This window comes from the organism of the source record quoted next, unplaced genomic scaffold, assembly GCF_019419815.1.
Source record: "Pyrus x bretschneideri cultivar Hongxiangsu unplaced genomic scaffold, Pyrus_bretschneideri_v1 Contig3, whole genome shotgun sequence".
NCBI lineage: Eukaryota > Viridiplantae > Streptophyta > Magnoliopsida > Rosales > Rosaceae > Pyrus > Pyrus x bretschneideri.
In genome coordinates, this window is record NW_025999612.1 from 12,190,054 (window position 1) to 12,215,861 (window position 25,808).

The window sequence follows — 25,808 nt, forward strand, 5'->3', positions numbered from 1 at the left end:
TTTTGGATAAACTTGATATAATTCTAATTTTTTTAGCCAATGACAGGAATAGTCCAGTTTATTAAAATAAGTCTAAAACCTTAAATTTAATTATTTAATTATCAATAATTATCTCTTCAATGGTAAGATTTATTATAAAAATCAAATTTCCTCCTAATTATCTCTTTGATTATTTATTTATTTGTTATTTCTTGTTCTTCCTCCTGCTTTAAACCCCATTTATAGATTTTATTTTTAATTTTTATAATCAACTTATATCATAGGTTAATTGTATTTATCTATCTATATGATAGATTCTTTTTTATAATCAACATGTCATTTTTTTACCTTTTAGTTAGGTTTCATATCTCGCTTATAGGTATAATATACATTCTTATATTTGTTACTTAGGGTATAATGTTTTGCAGATAGATTTATGTTAGAATATTAGTTTTTCTGTTGTAAATATTAATTAGATCTTTTGAAGTTGGAAAATGCATAACATTAGAAGATTTTAATTGATTTTTAATATTTTTAGAAAATATAAAATGAGTATAAAAGAAATAAAAATATTGAATTAGATAACTGGACTTACTTTTAAAAACAATCTATGTTTTTGGACCTGGATCTAAAACCCCTTTTTTTCTTCAAAAAATGACTAGTTAGTTGGTGGCTTCATCGCATCAGTTCACTTTTTGGGAGCCAAGAAGACTCATATAGACATTTCAGCCTTTCTTTGACCACTATCGTGTGTTTCACGAGCTGATCTCATGAATTTGATTGTTCCTATAAAATATGACTCTTACACTATTAAACTCACACATGACACAACTGCAAAAACAGTGCTATAAAGAATCAACAACCCGATGTCAATATAGTGAAACTAAACTCACACTAAAAATACCAAATCAACAACCCGTGTTCGAGCATCAAAACTTACAACATTATTATGCATTATAACTTTCTCACATTAAGCTACGTTGATTTCTTTACGTACATAGTTACACAAAGTTAAGGGCAAGGACCGCAAATTCGAATGTAATTCTGTTTTGATCCTTTGAGTTTTAGCACACACAAACAAAAACAGACAGAGAGGGAGGTGGAAAGGGTACCAGGGCTGCCGTCGAGTTCCTCTTTGGCCATGCCATGCATTCTTTTAGCTCCATCAAATTAAGAAGCAAACAAAAACTCGAAAAGTAAAAATTAATTAATACTCTAATTAGGTGCACCACACTATAACTTTTCATCTAATTAGGTGCATCACAAAGAACGATTAGTTGTCTGGTGATGGGAAGATTTTTTAATGCGCCGGATGCACAGTATGTCAAATGTCATAATACAAATGGTTTGATACTTAAAAAAAAAAAATGTTTTTCAACCACTTGTATTATGACGTTTGGTGCACCAACCGTGTTTCGGACACAATGAAATTGGTTTCAATAGATATAGATTACCGATTGATTAAACCAATTCAACCAATTGATTAAAGGTAGCATTTTGTAAATTAATAATATCTTAAGTAGCTTTATTAAATCCAAAATGGGTTTCTTTAGATGTAGATTAAACCAATTGATTAAAGGTAGCATTCATTTTTTTTTGTTTTCTTTAAAAATAATGGATCAATTGGTAACTTTGTCACGATAGTTTACTTTTTTGAAGACCAAAAAGACTCTTTACGTAGATGAATATGTTACATATTATGTAGTAATCACAGTGAAACTTTCAATTTTGACAACAAAACAGAAACACAGTGAAACTTTCAATTACGCAAATGCAAATTAAGATTTTATTAATTTTGTCCAATAAAACATCACATAATGTCATAATCAACGATCATCAGCAGCACATCTCCTCCTCGTCACACTCACTGGCAGTCCACCTTTCATCCTGAGAGTCAACGACAACAGGTGCTCAGGACACGTGTCCCTATCCTGAACGTCGATCTCAAACCGCTCCATCACGGACGCAGCAATCGACTTCATCTGAATATACGCCAAATCCTTCCCGAGACACATCCTTGGCCCGCCATGAAATATCGGATACCGAAAGACATTCTCCTGCCGACACGTGCCGTCCTCCGTCAGCCACCGCTCCGGCAGATACTCACGGCAGTTCTTCCCCCATATCTTCTCCATCCTCCCCATTGCGTAGGCATGGTACGTCACGAACCATCCCTTCCCCACGAACGTACCGTCCGGCAGGACGTCGTCGTTTAGACAAGCCTTCGTGTCGACCGGTACTGGAGGGTACAGCCGCATCGCCTCAGAAATCGCCGCGTGCAAATAGTGCATGTCTCGGAGCTCGTCCAAATCGTAAATATCACCGATACGTTTCCCGTTTCGGACCCGAATCGTTTCGAGCTCCTTCAAAATGGCGCGCTCCACGTGCGGTCTGGACGACAGGAGCCAGAAGAACCATGTCAGAGCCGATGATGTCGTGTCTCGGCCAGCCAGAATGATGCTTATCACGATATCGCGGAGAAACTCGGGCGAGCTGTTGTTTTCAGGAATACCGATAAACAGGGACAACAAATCGTGACGATCCTCCGACCGTCGATCGTCGCTAATTCTTGACTTTATTATATTATCCGCGAAATTATGGACGGTCGATATTGAATCTTTTAGCCTCCGCTCTGATCCAACGTTCAAAAACTTCTTAATCCTTTGTATAAACCTAAACGCATACAAAAATCTCCCGGAACTAAGCGTGGCTGCTTCTTCAAATGCCTGCATGAACTGATCTGAATTGGAATCGAAATCGGCGGACTCAGATTTTCCTCCGATTGCGAGACAATTCGGGTCGACGTTAAAAGCCAACTTGCAAACGTTGTCGAAAGCAAAGCGCTCCAAAACGTCTTGCAAGTCCAAACCACGTCCCGTTTCAGCGGCTGTGTCCAAACACGGGATTAGCCTCAACTCAATCTCAAACCTAACGTTTTCCATCACGAAGTTCCGGAGCGATTTCGTGTTGAAGGCGTAGCTGGCGGTCTTCCTCTGGACCATCCAGAGCTCGCCGTCGGAGTTGAAGATTCCGCCGCCGAGAAAGCCTTGAAGGAGGGATATGACCCTTTCGCCTTCGGGTAGTTTTTGAAGTTGGTTTTCAGCATGTGCTCGACGTTGGCAGGGTTGGCGGTGATGATGCCACGGATTTTGACTGGGCGGCTGAAGATGGCGGTGCTGGTGGGGCAGTTGATGAGGATTTCGGTTGTCCATTCGAGAAACCGGTGGCGGTTTTTTAGGAATTCCGGTAGGGTTCCGATAATCGGGTAGAATTTGAAGCCGGTGTGTTTGTATTTCTTCGACGAAGCGAAGAAGTGGAAGTAAAGATAGATGGAGAGGAAGAGGAAGAGGAAGAGGAGGAAGGACTGTAGACAGAGGAGTTCCATGGCAAACTGGGAATATTGTCAGTGTGGAGTGACACAAGCTGTTAAAATATAGATAGTGGCAGACATGCATACGTTATCTTATTAAATATTTGTCATAGGATTAATATTTTTATTATTTAAGTAAAGTTTTTGTGAGATTTCAAATGAAAGTTAATTATTAAGTTGGAAGATTAGAAGCAGATAAATTATTAGGTGAGATTGTATTACAAGGTTGCAGTATTGCGTGGTGGTACTGATCTATTAAAAATTTGATATATTTACAGTTAAAACACATCAACTTCTGTCGTCAATGCTCAGTTACATATGAAAGGTCTTTGTTAAATTTTTATGATCCAACGGCTAAAGAATGATATGTAGAAAATCATCTCTTTTTTTTATTTGTGTGTAGGTAGTTGTTGCTTTCGACTGCTAGGATGATTTGGAGAACTTCTTGTCATTGAGTCACTCGCACTGTTAGGGTGATTTCGTTCTTTTAAACTTCTTTTGACTTTTAATTTGTTTGTTAGAAGATAGTTCGTAGAATTGGCTGATTACAGCAAATTAATACTCTCAAACGGATAGTCGTGTTAAAGTTTTTCTCCTTAGTTTTGGCTTAAAAACACAGTTGCTTTCTTACCGAGGTCAATAATTTACTACTAATCCTGGCAACATTGGTTAAACATCGCTTTCCATGATCATCACACACGTACTTTGTCTCTCCTCCCAGAGACTTTCAGTGCCACACACAGCCCAGAACGGGATATTTTCCACAGAATATGATTCTCATACGACGTGTCGTTAACTAACACCACCACTTAACACACAATCTGTACATGCCCCACCTTCTCTCTTCTAGTCTTTTGTGGCACAAACACTGAGTTTGAGAGAGAGAGAGAGAGAGAGAGAGAGAGAGAGAGGCTCATGGCTGCCATCTGCGGTCGAGTCCCTCTTTCGACAAACCATGGATTCAATCTCACCAAATCAGGTAAGTCTTGTTTCTGAGTTCTTTCGTTTTTGAGCAAAAAGTTGAATCTCTTAGGCACAAATTTTGTATTTTGTATCAAGTTTGCATCCATTTGTGGGGATGGATGGTTGAAACCTATTTTATGCATTTGCTTTAGGTACAACATGTAGGTTTCGTGCAAGTTAACGATATTTCAAGTTAATTAATTATGCGTAATACGTGGATGATTAGGTTTGACGGCTGAAAGCCTGAAACTATTTTATGCATTTTCTTAGGAGCAATATGTAGGTTTTCTGCAAGTTGAGTTGTGCTATAATTTTGAACTCTTAGCAGTGAACATTAAGAAAACTTCATGCACATGGTGTTTGCAGAAGTGATATCTCAAATCAATTACTCACTGTCATGTATGAAAAATAAAATATGTGAAGTGTGATTAACTGGAAGTACATGTTATTTGGCATTGCCAATATAGATAATTTTTATTTCTTTAATATTCCTATGTTGCTCAGTAAACATTTGATTAACTCAAGGTTTAATTATTGACTATGTAACAGGTGATAAACATTATTTTCATAGACAAAGTCCAAATCGGAGCATCTTGATGACAACATCAAGCACCAGGCTTGGCACAGGTGGTGGGGTGTTGGACAAGCCAACCATAGAGAAAACAACTCCTAGTCGTGACTCCGAGTTTGACGTGAGGTAAATAAACTAGAAATCTATGGTGTGCTTTGACGAGAGATTTAAAGATTTATAGAACTTACGCTAAACTTATCAGGAATGCACTACAAAAATAAAATAGAAGTTTTGAAATGATTAGATGCAATATATTTGTGAAAACTTTTCAGTAACACCTTGGAAAGTTTTGTTTAGTGTCTGTAGTGCGTTGTAGTGTTTTAGAACTAACTTTGTCGTGTCAGTGCGTTTTTAACAATTGTGTCTAAAGTTTCATGGTACTTTGAAGCCCCTCGTCCAAATATACTAGGGTAAAATTTGTGTGTGGAACGAAAATTCTTGAAATCCCAACATCATATCTAGCATCTTGAAGAGTGTTAAAGTATGACTCAGCTCAGTACAATTAAGGGAATGATGTTCTCCTGCCTTGAAAATTGAATAGAAGCATGGAAGTGAAACCCGTAAATTAAGTAGAAGTTTAAGGTCAAATTCGTGTTTGGGATTGGAATTCTTCATCCCCAACCTTAAACTCAGCTCAGTACAAACTAAGTAATTGAAGTTTAAAGCTTTCAAAGAAAGGAAGAAACATGTCAAGTTCCAAAGGAAGAGTCGAACTCAAGACCTCGAGTATAAGGCTAGAAAGCTCTTAACGCAACTGAGCAACAAGGCCTCTTGTTAGTGAATCAATATTTGAAGGTTAGAAACTGTTTTAGCAACCTTTTGCTCTATTGCATGTATAAATCATGTGATTAACATTAGAAAGTTTAATTTACTTAGCTTTTCCTTGATCAAATTTTCGTCAGGAAATCAAGGAAAATGTCTCCACCGTACCGAGTGATGCTGCACAATGACAACTATAACAAGAGGGAGTACGTTGTGCAAGTTCTGATGAAGGTCATCCCGGGAATGACGGTTGACATTGCGGTGAACGTCATACAGGAGGCGCATCACAACGGCCTGGCCGTCGTAATTGTGTGTGCTCAGGTGGATGCAGAAGATCACTGCATGCAGCTCCGAGGCAACGGTCTTCTAAGCTCCGTTGAGCCCGCCGGTGATGGATGTTAAGACTACTGCTAGAGTTTATTAGCTAGTATCATCATAGTTCATAAACAAAATAATTACACAAAGAATTGCAGTTTTTAGATCACAAACCTATTAGTTATTCCATCTAGCTAAACACAACGATGTAAATTATGATACCAATCATTTATCAATGAGTAGTTGATACAGGCGATGTTCTATACTATACTTTTAAACTAATAGGAAGAAGATTCAAACTTGAGTGCACAGATAGATATAGATTATTCTAGCAACTTTAAAATCCGGAGGCTTTACTCCCAAAACTCCTCCTTCCCCATCTCTGTCCCTTACTTATCTTTTGAAAGACAACGATCGAATAGAAGGGTATTTGTTATTAAAACGTGAACATTCAACTAAAAATCAATTGATCATAGAAACAAGATTAATATTATTTAAAAATGAAGTCAAAACTTTTTTTCGACATGGAACAACTCTCAAAATCTGTATCAGTTTAATAGTGGCGGGTTAGTTGGGAATTATCAAAGAAAAAAGGAGAAAAAGAGTAAACAACTGGCACTACTAGGTGAGGACATGTCTGCATTTTCAATAGCAGCTCCACTCCTTTTCCAGCCAAAATCTGGTTCCAGAAAAAGGAAGGGTCCTTTTTCTTGCACAGTTGCACGATTGTTTTTGAATTATGTTTTTGAAAAACGTTTTTCAGATGATTTCAGATGATTATTGTGAAGGGTTTGTTCAAAGTAAATTTGAAAAACAGACTTCAGGAACGGCTCCATGAGATGTGCGAAGACAGAGATTACTGCGGAAATAAAAGATAAACAAAATAGGAGAAAGGGCTGGAGACGCGGGGAATCGAACCCCGTGCCTCTCGCATGCGAAGCGAGCGCTCTACCATATGAGCTACGTCCCCCATATCGACCTTGGCCTTCAAATTTTTCTTTACAAGTTGATTTACTTCCGAGTCTTATTAACAGGTCGCTGTCTAAATTTGTTTTGGGGGTTCAAAATATGTCATCTTTAGGTTAAAACTTAAAACAAATATTGTCATTCAATCATCCATTGGGTGGCTAAAGCATCCATGTCGGCATAGTATTCCAAACGAATAACGGGGATATCATGTGGGTAAAACAAATATTATGTATTTAAATTTTTTCTACCCCCTATAAATACATAAAGTTTTAGGTCAAACCGCCTGATCAGTTAGCTATTCCGACTATTCAATATCGATAAGCATATCAACAACTATTCGTACGTCATTCATATCAGTGATGTTGATGCACAAAATTGACGAGACTTTGGAACAACTTATAGTGTCAAGTTTGTGACCTTCGGTCACCTAGTGATGATAATATGTAAAGAGATAGAGATAAGGAAGCAAACACAAGATGTACATGGTTCACCCTCAGTCTGGCTACGTCCACGGAGGAGAGGAGTTTTCATTAATAGTAAAGGGTTTATACAAATACATAAGTTTAAGCATAATCATCATTGGTGGGTTCTAATGACTAGTTTAAGCACAATAATGACATTAGAGATTAATTGTAGGAGAATGGTATTCTTTTATAGTTGAGGAGAGTCTCCAGCTTTTGTCAGCGATCGATGTGGGACTCTATGAGCTTTATTCTGACGTTGACATATGTCGTGCTATGATTGGCCCCCCTGGTTGGAGGGAAACTCTTGTGCTTCGGTAGGAGTGTCTCAACATGAACCCCTCAGTGGGTCCTTAAAGGTATGATATTAACCGGTGCTTAATAGTTTCAGGGTTGATCAAGTATGGTACAAACAAGTACTATTAATGCTTCGAGTATATGGTTATTAATATATATGTCAATGAAATCTACATGACTAGTAACTTACATGTGACGTTGTATCAGAATGTCTTCACTTGAGCAAAACCCAATTTTATCTTATTGGCATGGCCACAAAATCAATTGCTACATTGCATTACTAAATTATCTACAAGCTTAGAGACATTTGAAAGCTTCTCCTTCTTGCAAACCATATCAATCAACATTCCCCAGATATCCACATGAAGAAAACTCCCCTTTCCCATTCTCAGACTAGTTAAAACCGTCCCTAACAACTCTGCATTACCTTCCTCACACAACCCCTCAACAAGTTTCTGTGTACTTGCAAGCCGAGGCGCAAAGCCCTTGAAGATCATCTCGTCTAAAACGAGGGATGCTTCATTGAACTGCCTCCAATGGCAAAGTCCATCGAACATCGTTCGGTATGATACCACATCAGGAGTGCACCCTCGTCGTGGTAAATCTTCGAGCAAATCATTTGCTTCCATCCATTTCCCATCCCTGCATAATCCACCGATAATTACATTGTAACTAATAACATCTGGCTCACAACCTTTCTCCGTCATCTCATCCAAAACTCTATATGCTGCTTCGAAGTTCTTCTCTTTACACAACCCGTGAATCATTGTATTAAACGTCACAGTATCTGGTTTACACCCGTACTCAGTCATTTCCTCCAAGAGCCTGAAACCTCTTCTTTCCGACCAGCATTGAAAAGCCCGCTGATTAAAGTTGAATAAACGGCTGAATCGGGTTTGATTTTCTTCGTTACCATCTCCTCTTTCAGCTCAAAAGCCGAAGTCATTTCACCAATCTTACAAAGCCCTTTGATCAAAGAGGTATACACGTATAGATCAGGCACAACACCATGAATCGCCACCATATCGTATTTCAACTTAAAAGCTTCTTTCAACCTGAAATTTGAACAAAGCCAGTAAATCAAAGTTCCAAACGTCACCGTAGTCGGACGAACACCCTTCATAGACATTTCATCGAACACCTTCCACGCATCATCCAAGCACTCATTCGCACAACAAGCTTTGATCAATATATTATAAGTACACGCATCTGGGGTCGCGTAAATCTCAAAACCCCCAAAAAATCTCCTCATTTTCTCAAACTCCCCGCACTTGAAAAGCGCATCCAGCAGCGAATTCAACGATTTCACCGTCCGTTGGCAACGGAAAGCGGGAATTTCATCGAACAATTGGAGTGCACGGTCGGGAAGACGAGCCCGACCGTAGAACGAAATGACATTGCAGAAGATTATTTCTGGTGGAGCGAAACGGGTTTCTTGCTTCATTTGATGGAGGATTTGCTCCATCTGGTCGAACATTTTGGCGCGGCCGAGCTTGGTGATGATGAGGTCGTAGGAAAGGAGAGAGTAGCGAAAGAGCTTTCTGGGCGGAGGATTCGAATCAGGGTTTGGGTTTTGGAAGATTTGGAGAGCGAGATTCGGGTTCTTCTCTCGACGGAGGAGGGAGCAGAGCCTGAAGGGAGATATTGGTTTTGAAGCTTTCATTTTGGTTTGCTTACAATTGTTTTAAACTCCCTCCCTTGTAGAAGAATAAAGGTAACGGCTATATTTGCAGGAAGAGGACGTAATTGATAAGCGGGCCGCAGGCCCATGACAAATTCTTAAATTAGTGGATCAAGTATGTTACTGCAATCACGGCCCTTTACAACTTAAAAAAAAAATGGAACTTAGATACGCAAGTACGAGGGTGGAACGACTTATCAACTGAGCTACAAGCCCTTTAAACTCATTATTATTTTTAAATAGTAATACGGTTCACACTCTAGGTTTATATTGGTTTTTAAAATGGGCACATGGTTTCAGGTTTCTGACATTATCCCATACGCTTTAATGTTTTGGACTTGTGTAATTCTATGCTTTTTAATTATTTGACCTCATAATCCTTCGTTAAATTGATGACATGAAAACCATAGAAGGCATTTCTAAGTAGACATGGAAACCATTCTTACAACACAATAACCAGAATAACCAAATGCATGCCACCTAACAAATGATGACAAGAGAAACTATTAAACCACCTTATTTAATGTAATACGAAAAACAATTAATCTCAAGTACATGTAAAAAAAAGGTTGCTTATTTGTGATCAAAATGTCACAGGTTAAAGTCGTGGAAACAACTTTTTTGCAAAGTATGGGTAAGACTGCGTAGGATAGACGCTCTCCCCACCCTCTACTTGCACCGCGATTCTCACAAAGCGTGTCTTTTTGGCTTGGGATCACCTTTTTATAAAGCTAGTAGCATATAAAGACTAATAAGAAATAAGGAAGTAGGTTAGAGATCATAAGATTGAACAAAAACTTTCAAGTTCGATTTCATCATTTGGTTGTTTTTTGGTTTACGATTCTTTTCACACGTAAGATTATGAATTGACTCGAAACAGTTCGAGCTTGTATTAAGTTCAACATGTACTCAACTCGTCAAAACTCGTGAAAGAAACAAACCAAACTTATTATGAGCTAGTAAAATCTAAAGTCTTGTAATCTTGCTACTACTCCAATCATCCAAATCAACGGTGCAAACTTGCTTTGCTAATAAGTGGTCGTGCTTCATTCGCTTGAAAATATTGTTATATATCCCTATCTGATATGATACTGATATCTACGTCCCAGTTGCATGATTCTGTTGCATCGACTAAAATGCTTTTACATGTAATGTAATCAGTGAGTAGGACAAAGTTATTTTATAGAGAGTCTTAGAAGCATCTAGCTTAATAAACAAGAATTAAGATTCGAAAATTGACCTATGATTTGATGTGATTCACAAATGAGAATGGAGTTCGATTCTCTCTCGTCCTTTTCCATTCCCTGCCTCCTATTCTCACTCAGTTTCCTCTTCTTATTTCTTTCTCTACAAAGAAGGTAAAACAAGATAATGATGTAACTTAATTTTGAGCGTTCAAATAGGAGGGGAGAGAATCTAGATCCAATAAGAATATGGAGTTATTAATCTTGATGCCAATGCGCATCCACTCTTCCTTTTAAATGAAACATTTGCTCTATGAGAAGGATATTAATTTACTCTAAGAGGCGGGAAACAAAGTTAGGCGACATAATGGGTTAGCCATTAGCTAGGTATAACACGACATAAATATATATAATACTTCATTGTGTTCATGTGAGTTAAATTTGAAATCTCTTACTTACTAATGAAGTAAAATACCGTTAAACCGTACTACTAGTTTATCATAAAATGTGTGTAATCGTGGATTGATAATTATTATAACTAACAGATAATGATAAATAAGAAGATGATATATATGCAAAAGTCAAGTAAAATTGAGTATTCTTCAATTAGGTTTTTACAAAATGACATCATGTTCTTCCCCGTATCACTTGCCATCGATAGGTAACAGAGACTTTTATTTGCATGCAGAATCACGTAATGAGAGGTTTATGCGTGTAACTAAATCATGTAACGAAAGATTTGTGTATACAAAAAAATTACATGATGAAGGATATAAGGCGAGAAAAGATTACTTCTATATGCATGTAACGAAAGATTTATGTACATAAATAAATTACGTAATGAAAGATATACAACGGGAAAAGATTATTTCTTACGCAAAATTATTTCTTTAGCTGTATGTCTTTTGAAAAAGCAGTAGATCTTGACTTCAATTATTAATACCACCTTTAATCTCATCATGAGCTGAAATCAACCACCAGACTTTAACCTTTGCGCCCAACAAGGAGGAGAAAAGAAATGCAAAACGCAACACAAAGAAGCGAAAGACTCCCGACACTTCTGCCACTAAAAAAGCACATAAGCATAATTTTGAAAAAGAGTATTTTCCATTTTCCATTTCTGCAAAATAAATTAAAGTTAAAAAAAAAAAAACACAGAGATTTATAAGTAACTCCTCCTTACCAATAAGTCTTCAATTTCTAAACTACTGGATAGTTCGACTTTAAATATATTGAATTTGCAAGCAAGTAAAAATATTATTTTCTCATTAAGAGTTGGCTCAGTTGATAAAATCCGTGCCTTGTGTGTCACCTCATTAAGGTTCAAGTCTCTTTGCTAGCAGTCTTCGATGATGTGTGATTTGTAAATTTTACCGTAAATCCATACATGTGCAGATGACAATTAGATAGTACGTGTAAGTTATTCCGACTCAAAGTTATAAATATGTCCTAGCTCTAACGAGGAGAGTAATAAGATAACGTCACGTCATAAGTTACCATGTACGTTATCGGGAAACATGACCACGTCAAAACTACTGATGGTATGTTCATTAGTGTTAGTAATGTGAACAACATACTCAAAGCCGGTAATGTAGCCACATACTTATCGACATTCAATGATCGGACAAGCCAACTTATTAGACGGCGTGAAATTTATATCCATTTTCACCCATGAATTAATTAAAATTAGCGATGGACGCCAGAATCCAAATAAAGTTGGGTCCCTGTCCCAGTCCACTTCCCAGTTCCTACTTTACTGCTCTTCAATCTTTACGTGGGCATACCTCTCTCTCTCTCTCTCTCTCTAGGTCTGCTGCTAAATAAAATCCAACTCCCACTCTCACTTCCCACTCATCTCTCTGAGCAGCCTCAGCTCTCTGCTTTCTGCAAAAATGGCTCAGAAGACGTTTTTCTACTTGGCCTTTTTCTCAGCATTCTTCACACTCACTTCACTCTCCCGCACCCTACCCGAATCCGAAACCGCCACCTTCCTCGACGTCTCCGCCTCCCTCCGCCAAGCCCACGCCGTCCTATCCTTCGACCCCGAATCCCTCAAGCCCCTGGAGTCCCAATCCCAGGAATCCCGACCCCTCAACTCCTCCGCCTTATCCCTCCAGCTCCACCCCCGGGACGCCCTCTTCAATTCCCAGCACAAGGACTACAAATCCCTCACCCGCACCAGACTCTACCGCGACTCGGCCCGAGTCCACTCGCTCCACAGCAAGCTCCAGCTGGCACTCCAGGGGATCAAAAAATGGGATCTCGAGCCCATGCACGCCAAGATCCTACCCCAGGACCTCTCCACCCCCGTCGTCTCCGGCATCAGCCAGGGCAGCGGAGAGTACTTCTCCCGGATTGGCGTCGGGACACCGGCGAAGTCGTTCTACATGGTTCCGGACACCGGCAGCGACGTCAACTGGCTCCAGTGCGACCCCTGCTCCGACTGCTACCAGCAATCCGACCCTGTTTTCAACCCCGCCGGATCCTCCAGCTACAGCCAGCTCACGTGCGACGCGCCGCAATGCCAGGCCCTCGAGGTGTCCGCCTGCCGCGCCAATAAGTGCCTCTATCAGGTGTCGTACGGCGACGGGTCCTACACCGTCGGCGATTACGTCACCGAAACGCTGTCGTTTGGTAACTCGGGCTCGATTAACAAAATCTCGCTGGGATGCGGACACGATAATGAGGGATTATTTGTCGGGGCTGCCGGATTACTCGGCCTCGGCGGTGGGCCCCTCTCACTTACCTCCCAGTTCAAAGCGTCGTCGTTTTCGTACTGTTTGGTGAACCGCGACTCGTCCGCGTCGTCGACTCTGGAGTTCAACTCCGCCCCACCGGCAGACTCGGTCACGGCGCCGTTACTTCAGAGCGGAAAAGTCAGCACGTTTTACTACGTGGGCCTCACCGGATTCAGCGTCGGCGGTCAGCCGGTCTCCGTCCCGCCGTCGCTCTTCGCAGTGGACGAGTCCGGAAACGGCGGGATCATCGTCGACTCGGGAACAGCCATAACTCGGTTGCAGACTCAGGCGTACAACTCGCTCCGCGACGCGTTCAAGAGATATACCCGTGACCTGCCGACAGCAAGCAGCTTCGCGCTGTTCGACACGTGCTACGACCTGTCGTCGCGGACCAGGGTGCAGGTCCCAACGGTGGCGTTTCAGTTTTCTGGCGGGAAGTCTCTGAGCCTTCCCGCGAAGAACTACTTGATTCCTGTGGACTCCGCGGGGACGTTTTGCTTCGCTTTCGCACCGACGTCGTCGTCGCTGTCTATCATTGGGAACGTCCAGCAGCAAGGGACACGTGTCAGCTACGATTTGGCGAACAAACGCGTGGGATTCTCGCCAAATAAATGTTAAGAAAAGTTTAAAAACGTAGGGTCGGACTCGGGCTGTTTAGGTATTAGGTTCGGATCGTGACATGAAATTATTGTGCAACTAGCTGTTTATCCCTCGTAAATTTGATAAGTGATAAAGAAGGTGATCGTAAAGTTGTTGCGGTATTGTATGATATTGAAATACGAATGCTGTATAACTAGTTCAAATGTCATAAAGTTGCATCTACTTCCATATCATAATAAGCAACACTACCAATTCACGGATGTGATATAATTAGTTTACGTATTATAATATAAACGACAAATTAATTCATGGACAAAGTATAGTATAACTAGTGTATCTATTATAGCATGAGTAGGTCACGTGGCTGTACGTAGTACTACAACTAAAAAACATTAAACCCAGATTGTGTTTAGTACTACTAATAAGAAACATTAACGTAGTTGTGGATTAGTTATGTCATCTGACTGATTAAGTGTCAACTTGGTAACTGTATTTTAGTATTATACAATAATGTAGCAGTGTGATACGTATTAATTGGTCTCGAAAATAACATATACAGAGGCAGGTGGGATATTTAATGTATGTATACGTATAGGTGAGAGGTGGACGAGAGTGGGTGACATACATAAATTTTGAGTAGAGTGTCTTTTTCTTAGGGTTTTTAGCCGAGAAATATGGTTGAATTGCTGGTGCGGGTTTTAAATGAGTTCATAAAACATATTTGAGTATAAAAAAAACGATTAGATATACCAAATGTTTTAATATAATTAATTAATTTTTTTTTAAATATCTGACCAATTATATTGTTACGTTTAATATTCCAAACTGTATTTCAGGCAAGTTAATAAATCTCTCATATTTAAGAGCTATTAATAGGCCATACAATAATACCAAAAGTGGGGATACGTCGTAACAGGCCTGCATGTGTGCCACGTGGAATTGATATTTTGGTGGCGTCCTGTCCCTCTCTGACCGTGTGTTTTTGCATGTGATTTTTGGAGCGTTAGCTAATAAACGATCTTACTGGCAAGAAATTTTTAGAGTGCCAGTAATAGGTTTAGTATATAAAGTATTATAATATAATTAGTTGAATTTTTTTCAGAAATTACAGATGAAGGATAGAAAAAAGTTAACTTTCCGTAAGAAGAGATTTTTTAGTACGTTGGAAACATGGTTCAGCACACCAAGCATAATAATACACTTGGTTGAATTTTTTTGTCTTCAAATTTCTATACAATTATATTATTACACTTGATGTACCGAATCGTGTTTCCAACACACTAAAAAATCTCTTCTTACAAATGATTAGCTTTTTCTATCCTTCGTCTGTGACTTCTGGTGGGGTTATAGATCACATGGATCGTAGGCTCCACTTTCGGAAGTGGACGACAACGTAGGTAGATCTCTCCTATGGAAGTAGTGGAAGACAACGTCCTCTTGGCTCCTGTGGAAGTAGTGGAAGACAACGTCCTCCGATAGAAACCTCACGCTACTGATTTACGTGTTACAATGTTCATTAACGACAAAGTTGATTAGTGATACTTCGTGCTGGTTTAGCATATCTTGGAGACTTGGAACGTGTTGTGTGATTGGCGGGGAAAATGTGCATATGACATCATGTTATTGAGCGAGAACGTCACAAAAATAGTTCTTCCGTTTTATGTAAATTGCTCCCGTAATGTCGGCAAGCTGGTCTTTATCTGGTTGGGGCCTCGACGAATGGGAATGCATCTTGTTGATATATGCCCAACCCAACTTAGATTATCTTAATCACGGTTGAACAGGTCATAGGTAATATTATTGAATTAGGATTCGTTTAGAAGTGTTTTTAAAATGATAAAATGTTTCGGGTTTTAAAAGCACCTAAAGTGCTTCTTGTAAAAAACACCAGTTATGTGCTTTTTCCAAGATTCAGTTGTACATTTACTAAAGATTGGTTTCAAAAATATTTTCACAAAAAAAACGTTTTCTGTCATTTTAAAAACAGTTCAAACGAGACCTTATTTTTCCTATTTAGAAGTCAGAAGTTGGAAAATTAACTACTTTTTGCAAGAAAAATAACTATTTCTTAATTAGTATTATTTTGATGATTAATTAGTGAAATAGAGATAAAGGAAATAGTCAAAGTACCCAGATATTTTGAAAGAATCAGGATTAAAACCATAGAAATTTGGTATACCCTACCTAGCTTTTGATTATAGCCATCTAAATGCCATACAATTTAGCTGAAATACAATTATAGGAGGGTCCCAAGACCAGCAGAGAAAACCCTAGTGTGGAGACGTTTTATTCAAGCAACATTCTAATTTAATTAAAACTACAAGAAAACTTTTCGAACTTAATTACAAAGAAAAAACATAGTGTTATACTCAACAGAATGAGATTCGACCTGAATCTTTGTGTCCAAAGTCCGCAGATGAGAGATCCGAACCGTTTAAAAGATAGATATATCCAGACCGTTCAATATTTGAGTGTTTTGTAAAATGGGTCAATTGGAATGAAATAATGATGGCTGTAAGACTAAAATGAAGCCGTCCGGATCTCTCCGTCCGCAAGGTCCAGACATAGAGATCCGGAGTATATCTCAATCCATATTCAACTTTCTTACATTCAGTTACGGAAGCATCTATATGTTAAAAAAGAACAGTAGTTTGCATCACGAGATTCATGACAAACTTTTCACCAGTAGATGTTGGAACCCAGCACATAGATTTGAAAGGGATGAAGTAGAAAACATAAGTCAAACCACAAGTCTTACAAAAGGTAGGTGAGCGTTCCAAAGACTCATGAAATTACCTGGACCTCTTCACATAAGAATAATTTAAGTAGAAAGGGTTCACCTTCAACGTAATGTCTCAATCAAATAATGCATTGCTATGAGTAAATTTTCTTCACACGACATTACATTATTGGACAAGAATTCTGTTGTGAACCTGTTCTACGTAAATTTTTCTCCACCTAAACCCTTCAATGGCATGGCTTTAATTAAGGTGAAAACCCAAAACGTTGGAAAAAGCATTTAAATAGCTAAAATTTATTTGATAAGAAAAGATTCAGACTACATAAATTGCATAGATCCAAGATATGTAAAACAAAAAAAATGGGAAAAATAAAACAGCAACAATGAACTTCTGATAAAATTACAAGTATGCTAATTCTCAGAGTATGATAGTTCTTATCAAATGAATAGCTGCAGCTGCACCTTCAGCGAAGGGACGTTGGAACCACTCTGGACCGCATAATTCCTATGGAGGCTCTGTATAAATCTTCAGCTAGCGTTTGTGAGTCGGCGTCACCACCAGAAAAGAATGAATGCAATGATGGTTCGCCAAATTGAGAAACCTTGAAATAATACGAGTCTCAAGATAACAGACGAAGCAATTTAACCGCATTGTTCCAAGGGTTTGGCACTATTAACAAAAGTTGCGCTTTTGTTGAACCCCTCAAGCAAAAGAATACGCACCGCTTCTACACCTTCTTGAAACGTAAAATTCAGCTGAAAAGTATTTCTAGTAGTTAGAATCACCAATGCAATCTATACATAAGCCTCTCTAGAGGTTGCATTAGAAACTTTACAAACCTCCTGTTGTTCTTGTTTAGTAAATGGACGAAGAACAAAGTTGACAGGATCCATTTTCCCAGGAGGGCGTCCAATGCCTATACAAATTTCACCAATTTAATGACAAAGGTAACATATGAAGTTCTTTTTCCTTAATGCGTAATATATAAAGAAGTACTAGAGAAACACTTTTGGTGGTCTAGGGAAAGTACCGATTCTTAAACGAGGAAAATCTCGACTCCCTTTAAAGTGATCAATGACACTCCTCATCCTGCAACAGAAAGCAGATGATAGGAACCAATCAAGAATCATTATGCCATTTTGAATTCTATTTCCCTTTACTGATTGAGTTAAATCTAACAGAAAAACTGCTATATTAGCAACAACAGACTACTATGGTGGCATTGTATAATTACCCATTGTGTCCTCCATGTCCACCTTTCGGCAACATCCGCAGTTTTCCAAAGGGAAGATCTAGATCATCAAATATCTGAAAACGGGAACCACAAACTTAGAGCATGGCAGAGAAACAGGACACTCTGACTCGGGGAGGGAAAATGAGAGAGAGAGAGAGAGAGAGAGAGAGAGAGAGAGAGATAAAATATTAGTGATTAAGTAAAGGAGAGAAACTGCACCACAAGTACTTGCTTCAATGGAATCTTGTAATACGAAACAATGGATCCAACCTTCAACAGAAGAGTCCAATTATCAACCAATTATCACCGAAACATATAAAAGCATCAAGACAAATTTTGAGATAGTTTACTTACAGACTCACCGCTTTTATTCATGTAAGTTTGTGGTTTGGCAAATATAACCGGAACATCCCCAATAAGACCTGGAGAACATGAAAACAAAGCTCAATGAAGATTATAACTTTCCCTAACAGCTTGGAATCTTGAAAACAAAGTAAAGAACTATTCATCCGTAAGCTCCATAAAGTAGCCATAAACTCATAACAACATGATATTGTAAATGGTCGAGACATACGAAAGATACATGCAGAACATTATGCGAGAGTGAACGCGATAGAACAATGTTAGCGAATATAGTTGCGGTTTGGAAAGAAACACAACCAACATAACTCTCCAAGTGCAGATAATCATCCGTAATCAAACGATATTTCACCAAGTGCAGATAATCACACAATCAGCATAACAAAACTTCTCCAAATGGAATCTTGTAAATTTGAAATAGATAACTAAATTTAAGCAAACAAACCTTTTCCAACAAGGGCTTTGAAAGAAACACTGCTCATAGGTATCCCTTCAGCTTCAGCAATGGCATCCACCATCTCAAAACCCACCTGCGAAAACATCACCACCATAAATTGCAATCTTTAGATTTCAAAAATTACGAAATTTGAACAATTGGGTAATCAAATAACAAGATTTAACACAAGTATGAGGATCAAAGTATTGAACTTTGTGTGTCAATTCGAAAGAGGGGCCGTACGGACATTGTGGCGGGTGCTGTTGTATTTCTTCCCGGGGTTTCCGAGGCCGACGATGAGCCACCGCTGCTTGGGCGGCGCCTTGGCTTCCACAACCGCGGTTTCCGGCGCCGCGGAGGGAGATTGCGATGACGAGAATTGGGCCATTATCCAAAGCGACGGAGATTGAATTAGGGGTTTTGAGAAGCCGAAGCAGCGGTGGCAATTGGGGAAGCGGACGGTGGCGATGGATGATAGGGAAGCAGCAACGTTCATATTTCTTGTTTGATTTGCTGAAGGTTTTGAGGAATAGAGGTATTAAACCCTACTGCTGAAAGGCGAGGAAGAAGATGAGGGGCAAGCCGCTCAGCCGCTTAGCCGCGGGCTTTTAGATTTTAGAATTTACCAATTGAAAATTGGGGAAATTAATCAAATAAATAAAAATATTGATTTAATTTTTTGACAAAATAAAAAATGTAGATATAGTTTTACACTTAAGAGAAAAATAGCAATCCGTTTTACACTTTGATCCCTTAAACTTATTTCTTTTTTCCGAACGATATGGAAATGGGGATTTGAAAAAAAAAAAAAATCGGGTTTAAAAATAAACGGATCATATCACTCCAATAAGGTTATATAAATTTCTAGTTAATAAAAATGCACATTTTCCCTAATAATGAATGAAAAATGAATGTCTAAACCGGTTTAATTTTCATTCATCGTTAAGGTTGATTACGGAATACATTATCTTCCTAAAATCATTAGACTGGATGTGAGACGCTTCAAGAAGACTCAGTATGTTTTGTAACTTTGTTGAAGCCATAAAAGATGAAATTAGAGGTCTTGCGATTATAAGAACCAAAGATGTTATATAGAAAAAATCAAAGTAATTTGGAATTCATATGATGGAGCCTAGAAATACAACTTTTTTCTTTGTTTTCGATTTTGCTTTTTTGGGTAAATTTTTACAATGGGAAGAGGAACATCAGATGAACTGATCAATCCAGCACGGCAAGCTTCTGATATTCTTCCCCACAGATGGCTGCTTCCATGACAAGGTCCGGGCGAACTTCTCCCTCGTTGTCCAAGAACAGCTTCATCAAATTCTTGGAGAAGCCACTCAACAATGCCACTCCTGGTTGGTTGCTCGGCATTGGCGTAGACTTCGAATGCCTCAGATTCCAAAAGATAATCTGCGGCACCGCATTCCCGTACCCTTTCTCAGTATTCTTCCTCTGTATAGCCTGGTAATCGGTCTCCCAAGGCCCGCTAGTTGAAGCCTGATCAAACTCCATGTCGCTAAACACGAAGATCCGCTTTATCATCTGCTTCGGCTTCAATTTCCCGTTCACCGCGACTTGGAGAATCAAATCAAACACCTTTTGGAAATTCGTGTTGTGTCCCCATTCCATCGTCCTTATAAAGTTGCACTTGGAGCTTAGATCATGGCCTTGTATCTGATGCAGCTGAGGGTTGTGGCTGAAAGTGATGACCTTCCCCTTCCATGGCTCATCAATCAGTTCGGACACCAACAATCCCAAAGCCACGGAAACCTCCATAGGGGTCCCATTCATGCTGCCGGAGACGTCACACACAGCCAAACAGTTCTTCATCTTCCCTTGCTTCAACAGATCATCCACCATTCTCTTCCATTGGAGTTCGGCCACCTGACCGCCATCTCCATGATTCAGAGACTCTATGAGCTCGTGCGGAAGCAGAGCACCCGCAGCAATGGTGGACTTTCCGGCCTTAACATCTGCCAAATACTTCTTAAACCTCTCCTCGTTGTGCTTCAAAAATTTCTCCTTGTAAAACTTCATGGCCACAGAGGCCACTCGGTTGTAAGGAATCAAACCCCACTGATTAGCACCGATATAAACCTCCGACAACTCCAATACCTTCCTCAGCGGCACCAACACCTCCTTCCTCAGTCGGTCTCTCACTTTGTACGCATAATGTGCCTCCTCAACTCCTTCGTACTCCAGGTACGATTCTCTCGGGAAAACCTTCTTGGCAATGCTTTCGCACAACAGAGTGGCCTTATCGAAGGAGGAATCAATTGAAGGGCACCACTTGGCTGCTAGGCTGATCTTCCTGTACTGATTGGCCTTGAAATTTTCCATATCGGACTTCAAACACTCTGCGAAAAGGTCCGAAACCCTCTCGTACAGAAATCGGAAATCAGGGTCACGCTCGTACCTTACAATGGCTTTCTTGGCCATGGCAGCCTTCTTCTCATTCCTCAAAACGCTCGCCTTTTCCTTCTCTGATTGTGCCCTTTCCTTTGCCATTTGTATCCTTGCCTCTTTAGATTGCCCATCCCCTCGACCATATTTTCTATTACTTGACCTGCGGCCGCGGCCGCCGCTGAATGGTGGTTTCAGACCCCACGGGTGCTGATGTGGTGCTGAATAGCCACCGTATGGTGAAGGTGAAGGTGGTGCTGAATAGAATGGTGAATTACCGTAGGTTGATGGTGGCGGTTCATAGCGTAAAGGCCGACCGTGGCCTCGCATCCTCCTACCCCTCCTAGTTCGACCCGCCCCGCTTTTCCTGATATTCCACTCTGCCTTTTGCTTCTTTCTCACGTCTTCTCCTTCTAGAAGGCGATACATGATCTCCGGCAGGTCCTTAAAGTACCCAAACTCGGCGAAGGATGCGACGTTGCAGGCGAGGGTTTTGGGGTGGTGTTTGTGGAGCCAAAACGCCGCCGTGTAGAACCCCTCCTTGTCGGACTTTCCGGTTCCCCGCACGCCGCAGAGGTTGCAAATGAGCTTGAGGGTGGTCAGGTCGTCGTGTGCCCAGGCGAGTGGGAGTTGGGTGTTGAAATAGGAGGTGGGGGTGGTGGGCACGACGTGGAAGAAGAAATCGACACAGGGGTTGCCGGAGTTGAGGAACGTGGAGGCGCCGTTCTCGGTGTATCCCATCAGAGGTGCGATCACCGGAACCTTGGCGGCATCATTGTAATTGGTGACCATGAGGTCGACGAATGGGTTGCCGGATAGGGCTACTGGTTGTGCTTGGGGTGGTGGGGTTGGGGCCCTGAGCTCCGGAGGACCGAGGAGACTTGGAGGAGCCATTGGTGGTACGGGATTGTACGAAATTGGGGTTTTGCAGAGGGGGCTTTTGGGATGTGATCTGATCGATGGGTGGATCGACTGATGGGTTTTTGGAGGTTCGTGATGTGAGTTTATATAGAAGGAGCGTTACTTGGGCTCCAAGGACTTTTAAAGATCAACAACGAAACCGACCGACTTTGTACTTTTCCAAGGAAAGTAAACGCATTCAAAGATTTAAAATTTGTACAATAAAAGATAAAGAGTATCTGTAACCTTTTAAATTGTATTGCATCTTTTGTTGCTGCCAGCAGTATTTTACTAATTTGTGCACAAATTAATTTGCCCCTACATGAGCGTGGTTCAATTTGACTTGGCAAATCGACTTTAAAAAGTGGCAAACAACATTATAGCAAAGTATACTTTTATAGGTTTATTACAGGAAGGCAGATTCTCTACCCTCCCACTTTCTTTGACCTTCTGTTTTATGTGGTCACGGTTAAGCTACGTTAACATTTTATATTATTTTTTATAGTAGATAATAAGATAAAAATGAATAGTAATATAAAATGTTGACGTGGTTTAACCATGACCACACAAACAGAAGACACGGGAGGGCACAGGAAGTGAGAGGCAGAGAATCTGCCTCCTTATTACAGTTGTTCAACCTAGTTAAGAATTGTCCTTAGAAAAGTATAAACATGACTAATAATAGTATTATGGAACCTAGTAAAAACTAAGAATTTTATTATTTGACCAAAACAAACTAAGAATCAAAATCGATTTTAATGCAAGTTTTCTAATTACAAAAAAGTTGGAATGTTGAATGTGTTTTGGAGTTTTGTAATGGTTTTTATTTATTTATTTATTTATTATTATTATTTTTTAATTCACAACCTTCAGTTTGTTTAAAACACTATACAATTAAAATTTCTTGGAACAATTTCAGCTTTACCTTTTTTTGTTTTAAACATACATATTGTCATCCAAATTATCAAGTAAGTTTAATGATCTAAATATATCAAATAAATCTGTCTCGAATAAACATTTGAATAACTAAATAATCTTCGTTTTAAATAATTTTTTTTTTCAAATCCCTCATTTGTTAATTTTAATAGGAAACATGCATGAAGAAATAGAAATGGAGCAAAATCACATCTTAATTATGAGTCTTGGAGCCCAAGTAACCTAGCTCCTATAAAAGAGGGGTAAATATCATGTCACCTCCTCCTCATGTCACAAGATCAGCAGCGGCTGCTCCTTCAACCCTTCTTCTTGGTCCTCCAGAGCTCGATCCTCCGCCACCAGTTCCACCCCAGAATTACAATGTACCCGACCCAACGACCCCTTCGTAGACCTCATGGTCAACAATTTCAACGACACTGTAATCACGCTAAACTCTCTTCCTTTGGAAAGACAGAGAACAATTCGCCCACCTATCTCTCCTCCGGCAATTCCTGCCTTGATTTCTTCTTCCACGTCGTACCCGACACCCCGGCCTCGTACATCTGCCAACAGCTTCCCATGGCTTGGTCCCACGATCCCCTAACAACCCTCAAGCTCATTTGCAACCTCCGTGGAGGTCCGTGGCACGGGGAAGTCTGGTAGGGAAGGTTTTCTACACGGCAGCCTATTGGCTCTTCCACAACCACCCAAAAACCCTAGGTTGTAACGTTGCATCCTTTGCGGAGTTCGGGTATTTCAAAGTCCTCCTCGAAATTATGTACAGGGTTTTGGAAGGCCCCGACGTGAGGGAGGTCCAAAAGGCCAAGTGGATGCGGTGGAAAGAGCGGTCGGTCGGAGTTGCAGCCGCATCGGCAGCGCGCGGTTGGAATACTAAGACTAATTACACGATGACATCAGCTCCCCCTCCCGCTTAATCAGAAATGAAAATGATTGCAACGGAGAGAGAGAGAAATTGAGAAAAGAAAAACCAAAAGAGAAGACCGTCGCCATGGCGAAGAAGGCAATCGAGACTTATGAGCGAGACCCAGAGTTTCAGTTCCTACATGAGCGGGTTTCAGATCTCTTTGTGGAGTGCTTGAAGACTGATATTGATTCCCTGAAAGATACGTCATCCTCTTCAAAGTAAAAGGAGATAACCCTAGCGGCGAAGTGGTGCCCTTCCCTCAACGCCTCATTTGACCGCTCCACGTTGCTCTGTGAGAGCATTGCAAGGACCTTTTCCCGAGAGAATCATACCCTGAATACCCAGGAATAGAGGAGGAAGAGTACTTGCATAAAGTCAGGCACCGGCTGAGGAAGAAGATTTTGGTGCCTTTGAGGAAGGCCATGGATTTGCCTGGGATTTACATAGCTGCCAAACAGTGGGACTCAATTCCTTACAACCGAGTGGCATCCGTGGCCATGAAACGTTACAAGGGTAAGTTTTTGGAGCATGACGGAGAGCGGTTCAGGAAGTATTTAGAGGATGTGAAAGCCAGCAAGGCCAAGATTGCTGCCGGTGGATTGCTGCCGCATGAGATCGTAGCCCAGCTCAATATTGGCAACTATTATGGTCAAGCTTGTGCGGAAGAGGATTATGAAGTGGCTTCACTTCAATGGCAGAGAATGGTTGATGATTTGCTAAAGCAGGGCAAGATGAAGAACTGCTTAGCTGTGTGTGACGTGTCTGAAAGTATGGTTGGAAGGTCTGGAAGTATGGATGGATGGTCTGGAAGCATGGGTGGATGGTCCGGAACCGGAAGTATGTATGGTATCTCGACCCATCTAGACACATTCCGTGACAATGCAAGTCCAATGGACGTGTTGGTGGCGCTGGGACTTTTGGTGTCTGAATTGGACGAGGAGCCATGGAAAGGAAAGATTATCACTTTCAGTCAGCAGCCTCAACTGCATTTGATAAAAGGGGATGATCTTCGGTCCAAGTGAAAGTTTATTAGGGAGATGGAATGGGGCATGAACACGGATTTCCAGAAGGTGTTTGATTTGATTCTTCAAGTGGCTGTAGAATGGGAGATTGAAGCCAGAGCATATGATCAAAAGGATCTTCGTGTTCAGCGACATGGAGTTCGATCAGGCTTCGAGTAATAGCTGGGAAACTGATTATGAGGCAATACAAAGAAAGTTTAAGGAAAAAGGGTACGGGGAAGCGGTGCCACAGATTGTGTTTTGGAATCTGAGGCCCTCGAGTTCTACACCGGTGTCTAATACACAACGAGGGGTGTTGAGTGGCTACTCTAAGAATTTGATGAAGCTATTCTTGAATTACGAGGAGGAAGTTCACCCGGAGCTTATCATGGAACTAGCCATCTCCAGCGAAGAGTATCAGAGTCTGACTGTGGTAGATTGATATTTGAAGGCGTAGCAGTGTTCCGTCATCATTTGTTTGAAGATTGTTTGCAATTTGAAAATAAAAATGTATATGAAGATAATGAATCAAGAAAATTCCTAGTTAGGCCTTCAAGATAGTTAATTTCCAATTTCAACTATATATGGTGTTATTTGGTCTTCTCTTTATTTTCTGTGAACTTTCAGGATCATCACGTGCCAACGAACCATAAGTACTGCAAACACTCCTAACCACTTGGGGTACATGCAAACACCCCCTTGTATTGTATTAACTGTTGATCAAGTTATATTGTAACTGTTGATCAAGTTATACTTCTCTTGTTATGTGCATTGACAGAGTGGTTATCAATAATTCTATTTCCAAGGCTTTGATCAGTCTCGAACAGATATAGAATTCAAGTAAATTATCATATGAACTCAACAACTTCAGCAATGAAATTCCACTTGCAGGTCGTGACTCGTGATTAGAGAGTGGAAAATTGAAGAACCTAGAAGGAAGCCGGAGCTAGTTCTCTTACTCTAACGGGTCAGTGGTGCCCTGCGTGACATATGGAGGTGC

General features: G+C 40.3%; 5 protein-coding genes, 1 non-coding gene and 2 pseudogenes across 6 annotated transcripts; 3 read left to right on the plus strand and 5 right to left on the minus strand.

The window, feature by feature from the left end:
• Positions 1-1,657: 1,657 nt before the first annotated feature.
• Positions 1,658-3,400, minus strand: LOC103938590 (annotated as a pseudogene).
• A 769-nt stretch (positions 3,401-4,169) lies between these two features.
• On the plus strand, positions 4,170-6,211 carry LOC103938628 (ATP-dependent Clp protease adapter protein CLPS1, chloroplastic-like). Its single transcript, XM_048589615.1, has 3 exons — positions 4,170-4,328; positions 4,862-5,009; positions 5,786-6,211. The coding sequence occupies exons 1-3, from the start codon at positions 4,265-4,267 to the stop codon at positions 6,045-6,047; spliced, it is 474 nt and encodes a 157-aa protein (XP_048445572.1). The 5' UTR covers positions 4,170-4,264; the 3' UTR covers positions 6,048-6,211.
• Positions 6,212-6,857: 646 nt separating this feature from the next.
• Positions 6,858-6,930, minus strand: TRNAA-CGC. The gene has a single exon. It is a non-coding gene; the product is annotated as a tRNA-Ala (tRNA).
• A 975-nt stretch (positions 6,931-7,905) lies between these two features.
• Positions 7,906-9,375, minus strand: LOC103938617 (putative pentatricopeptide repeat-containing protein At1g53330). Its single transcript, XM_009348647.3, is given in 2 exon segments — positions 7,906-8,516; positions 8,519-9,375. Coding segments are annotated over 2 exon segments (1,401 nt in total). The 5' UTR covers positions 9,351-9,375; the 3' UTR covers positions 7,906-7,947.
• A 2,987-nt stretch (positions 9,376-12,362) lies between these two features.
• LOC103938608 (protein ASPARTIC PROTEASE IN GUARD CELL 1) lies at positions 12,363-14,150 on the plus strand. Its single transcript, XM_009348635.3, has one exon. It carries the CDS (start codon positions 12,445-12,447, stop codon positions 13,906-13,908), a length of 1,464 nt encoding a protein of 487 aa, XP_009346910.2. The 5' UTR covers positions 12,363-12,444; the 3' UTR covers positions 13,909-14,150.
• Positions 14,151-16,896: 2,746 nt separating this feature from the next.
• LOC103938598 (peptidyl-tRNA hydrolase, chloroplastic) lies at positions 16,897-19,172 on the minus strand. The gene is made up of 8 exons (XM_009348625.3): positions 18,909-19,172; positions 18,671-18,755; positions 18,220-18,287; positions 18,085-18,135; positions 17,866-17,939; positions 17,662-17,720; positions 17,471-17,547; positions 16,897-17,386 (listed from the first exon to the last, which is right to left on the minus strand). The coding sequence occupies exons 1-8, from the start codon at positions 19,155-19,157 to the stop codon at positions 17,273-17,275; spliced, it is 777 nt and encodes a 258-aa protein (XP_009346900.2). The 5' UTR covers positions 19,158-19,172; the 3' UTR covers positions 16,897-17,272.
• Positions 19,173-19,769: 597 nt separating this feature from the next.
• On the minus strand, positions 19,770-22,146 carry LOC103939697. The gene has a single exon (XM_009349810.3). It carries the CDS (start codon positions 21,959-21,961, stop codon positions 19,880-19,882), a length of 2,082 nt encoding a protein of 693 aa, XP_009348085.2. The 5' UTR covers positions 21,962-22,146; the 3' UTR covers positions 19,770-19,879.
• Positions 22,147-22,825: 679 nt separating this feature from the next.
• Positions 22,826-25,250, plus strand: LOC103939708 (annotated as a pseudogene).
• The last annotated feature ends 558 nt before the right edge of the window (positions 25,251-25,808 follow it).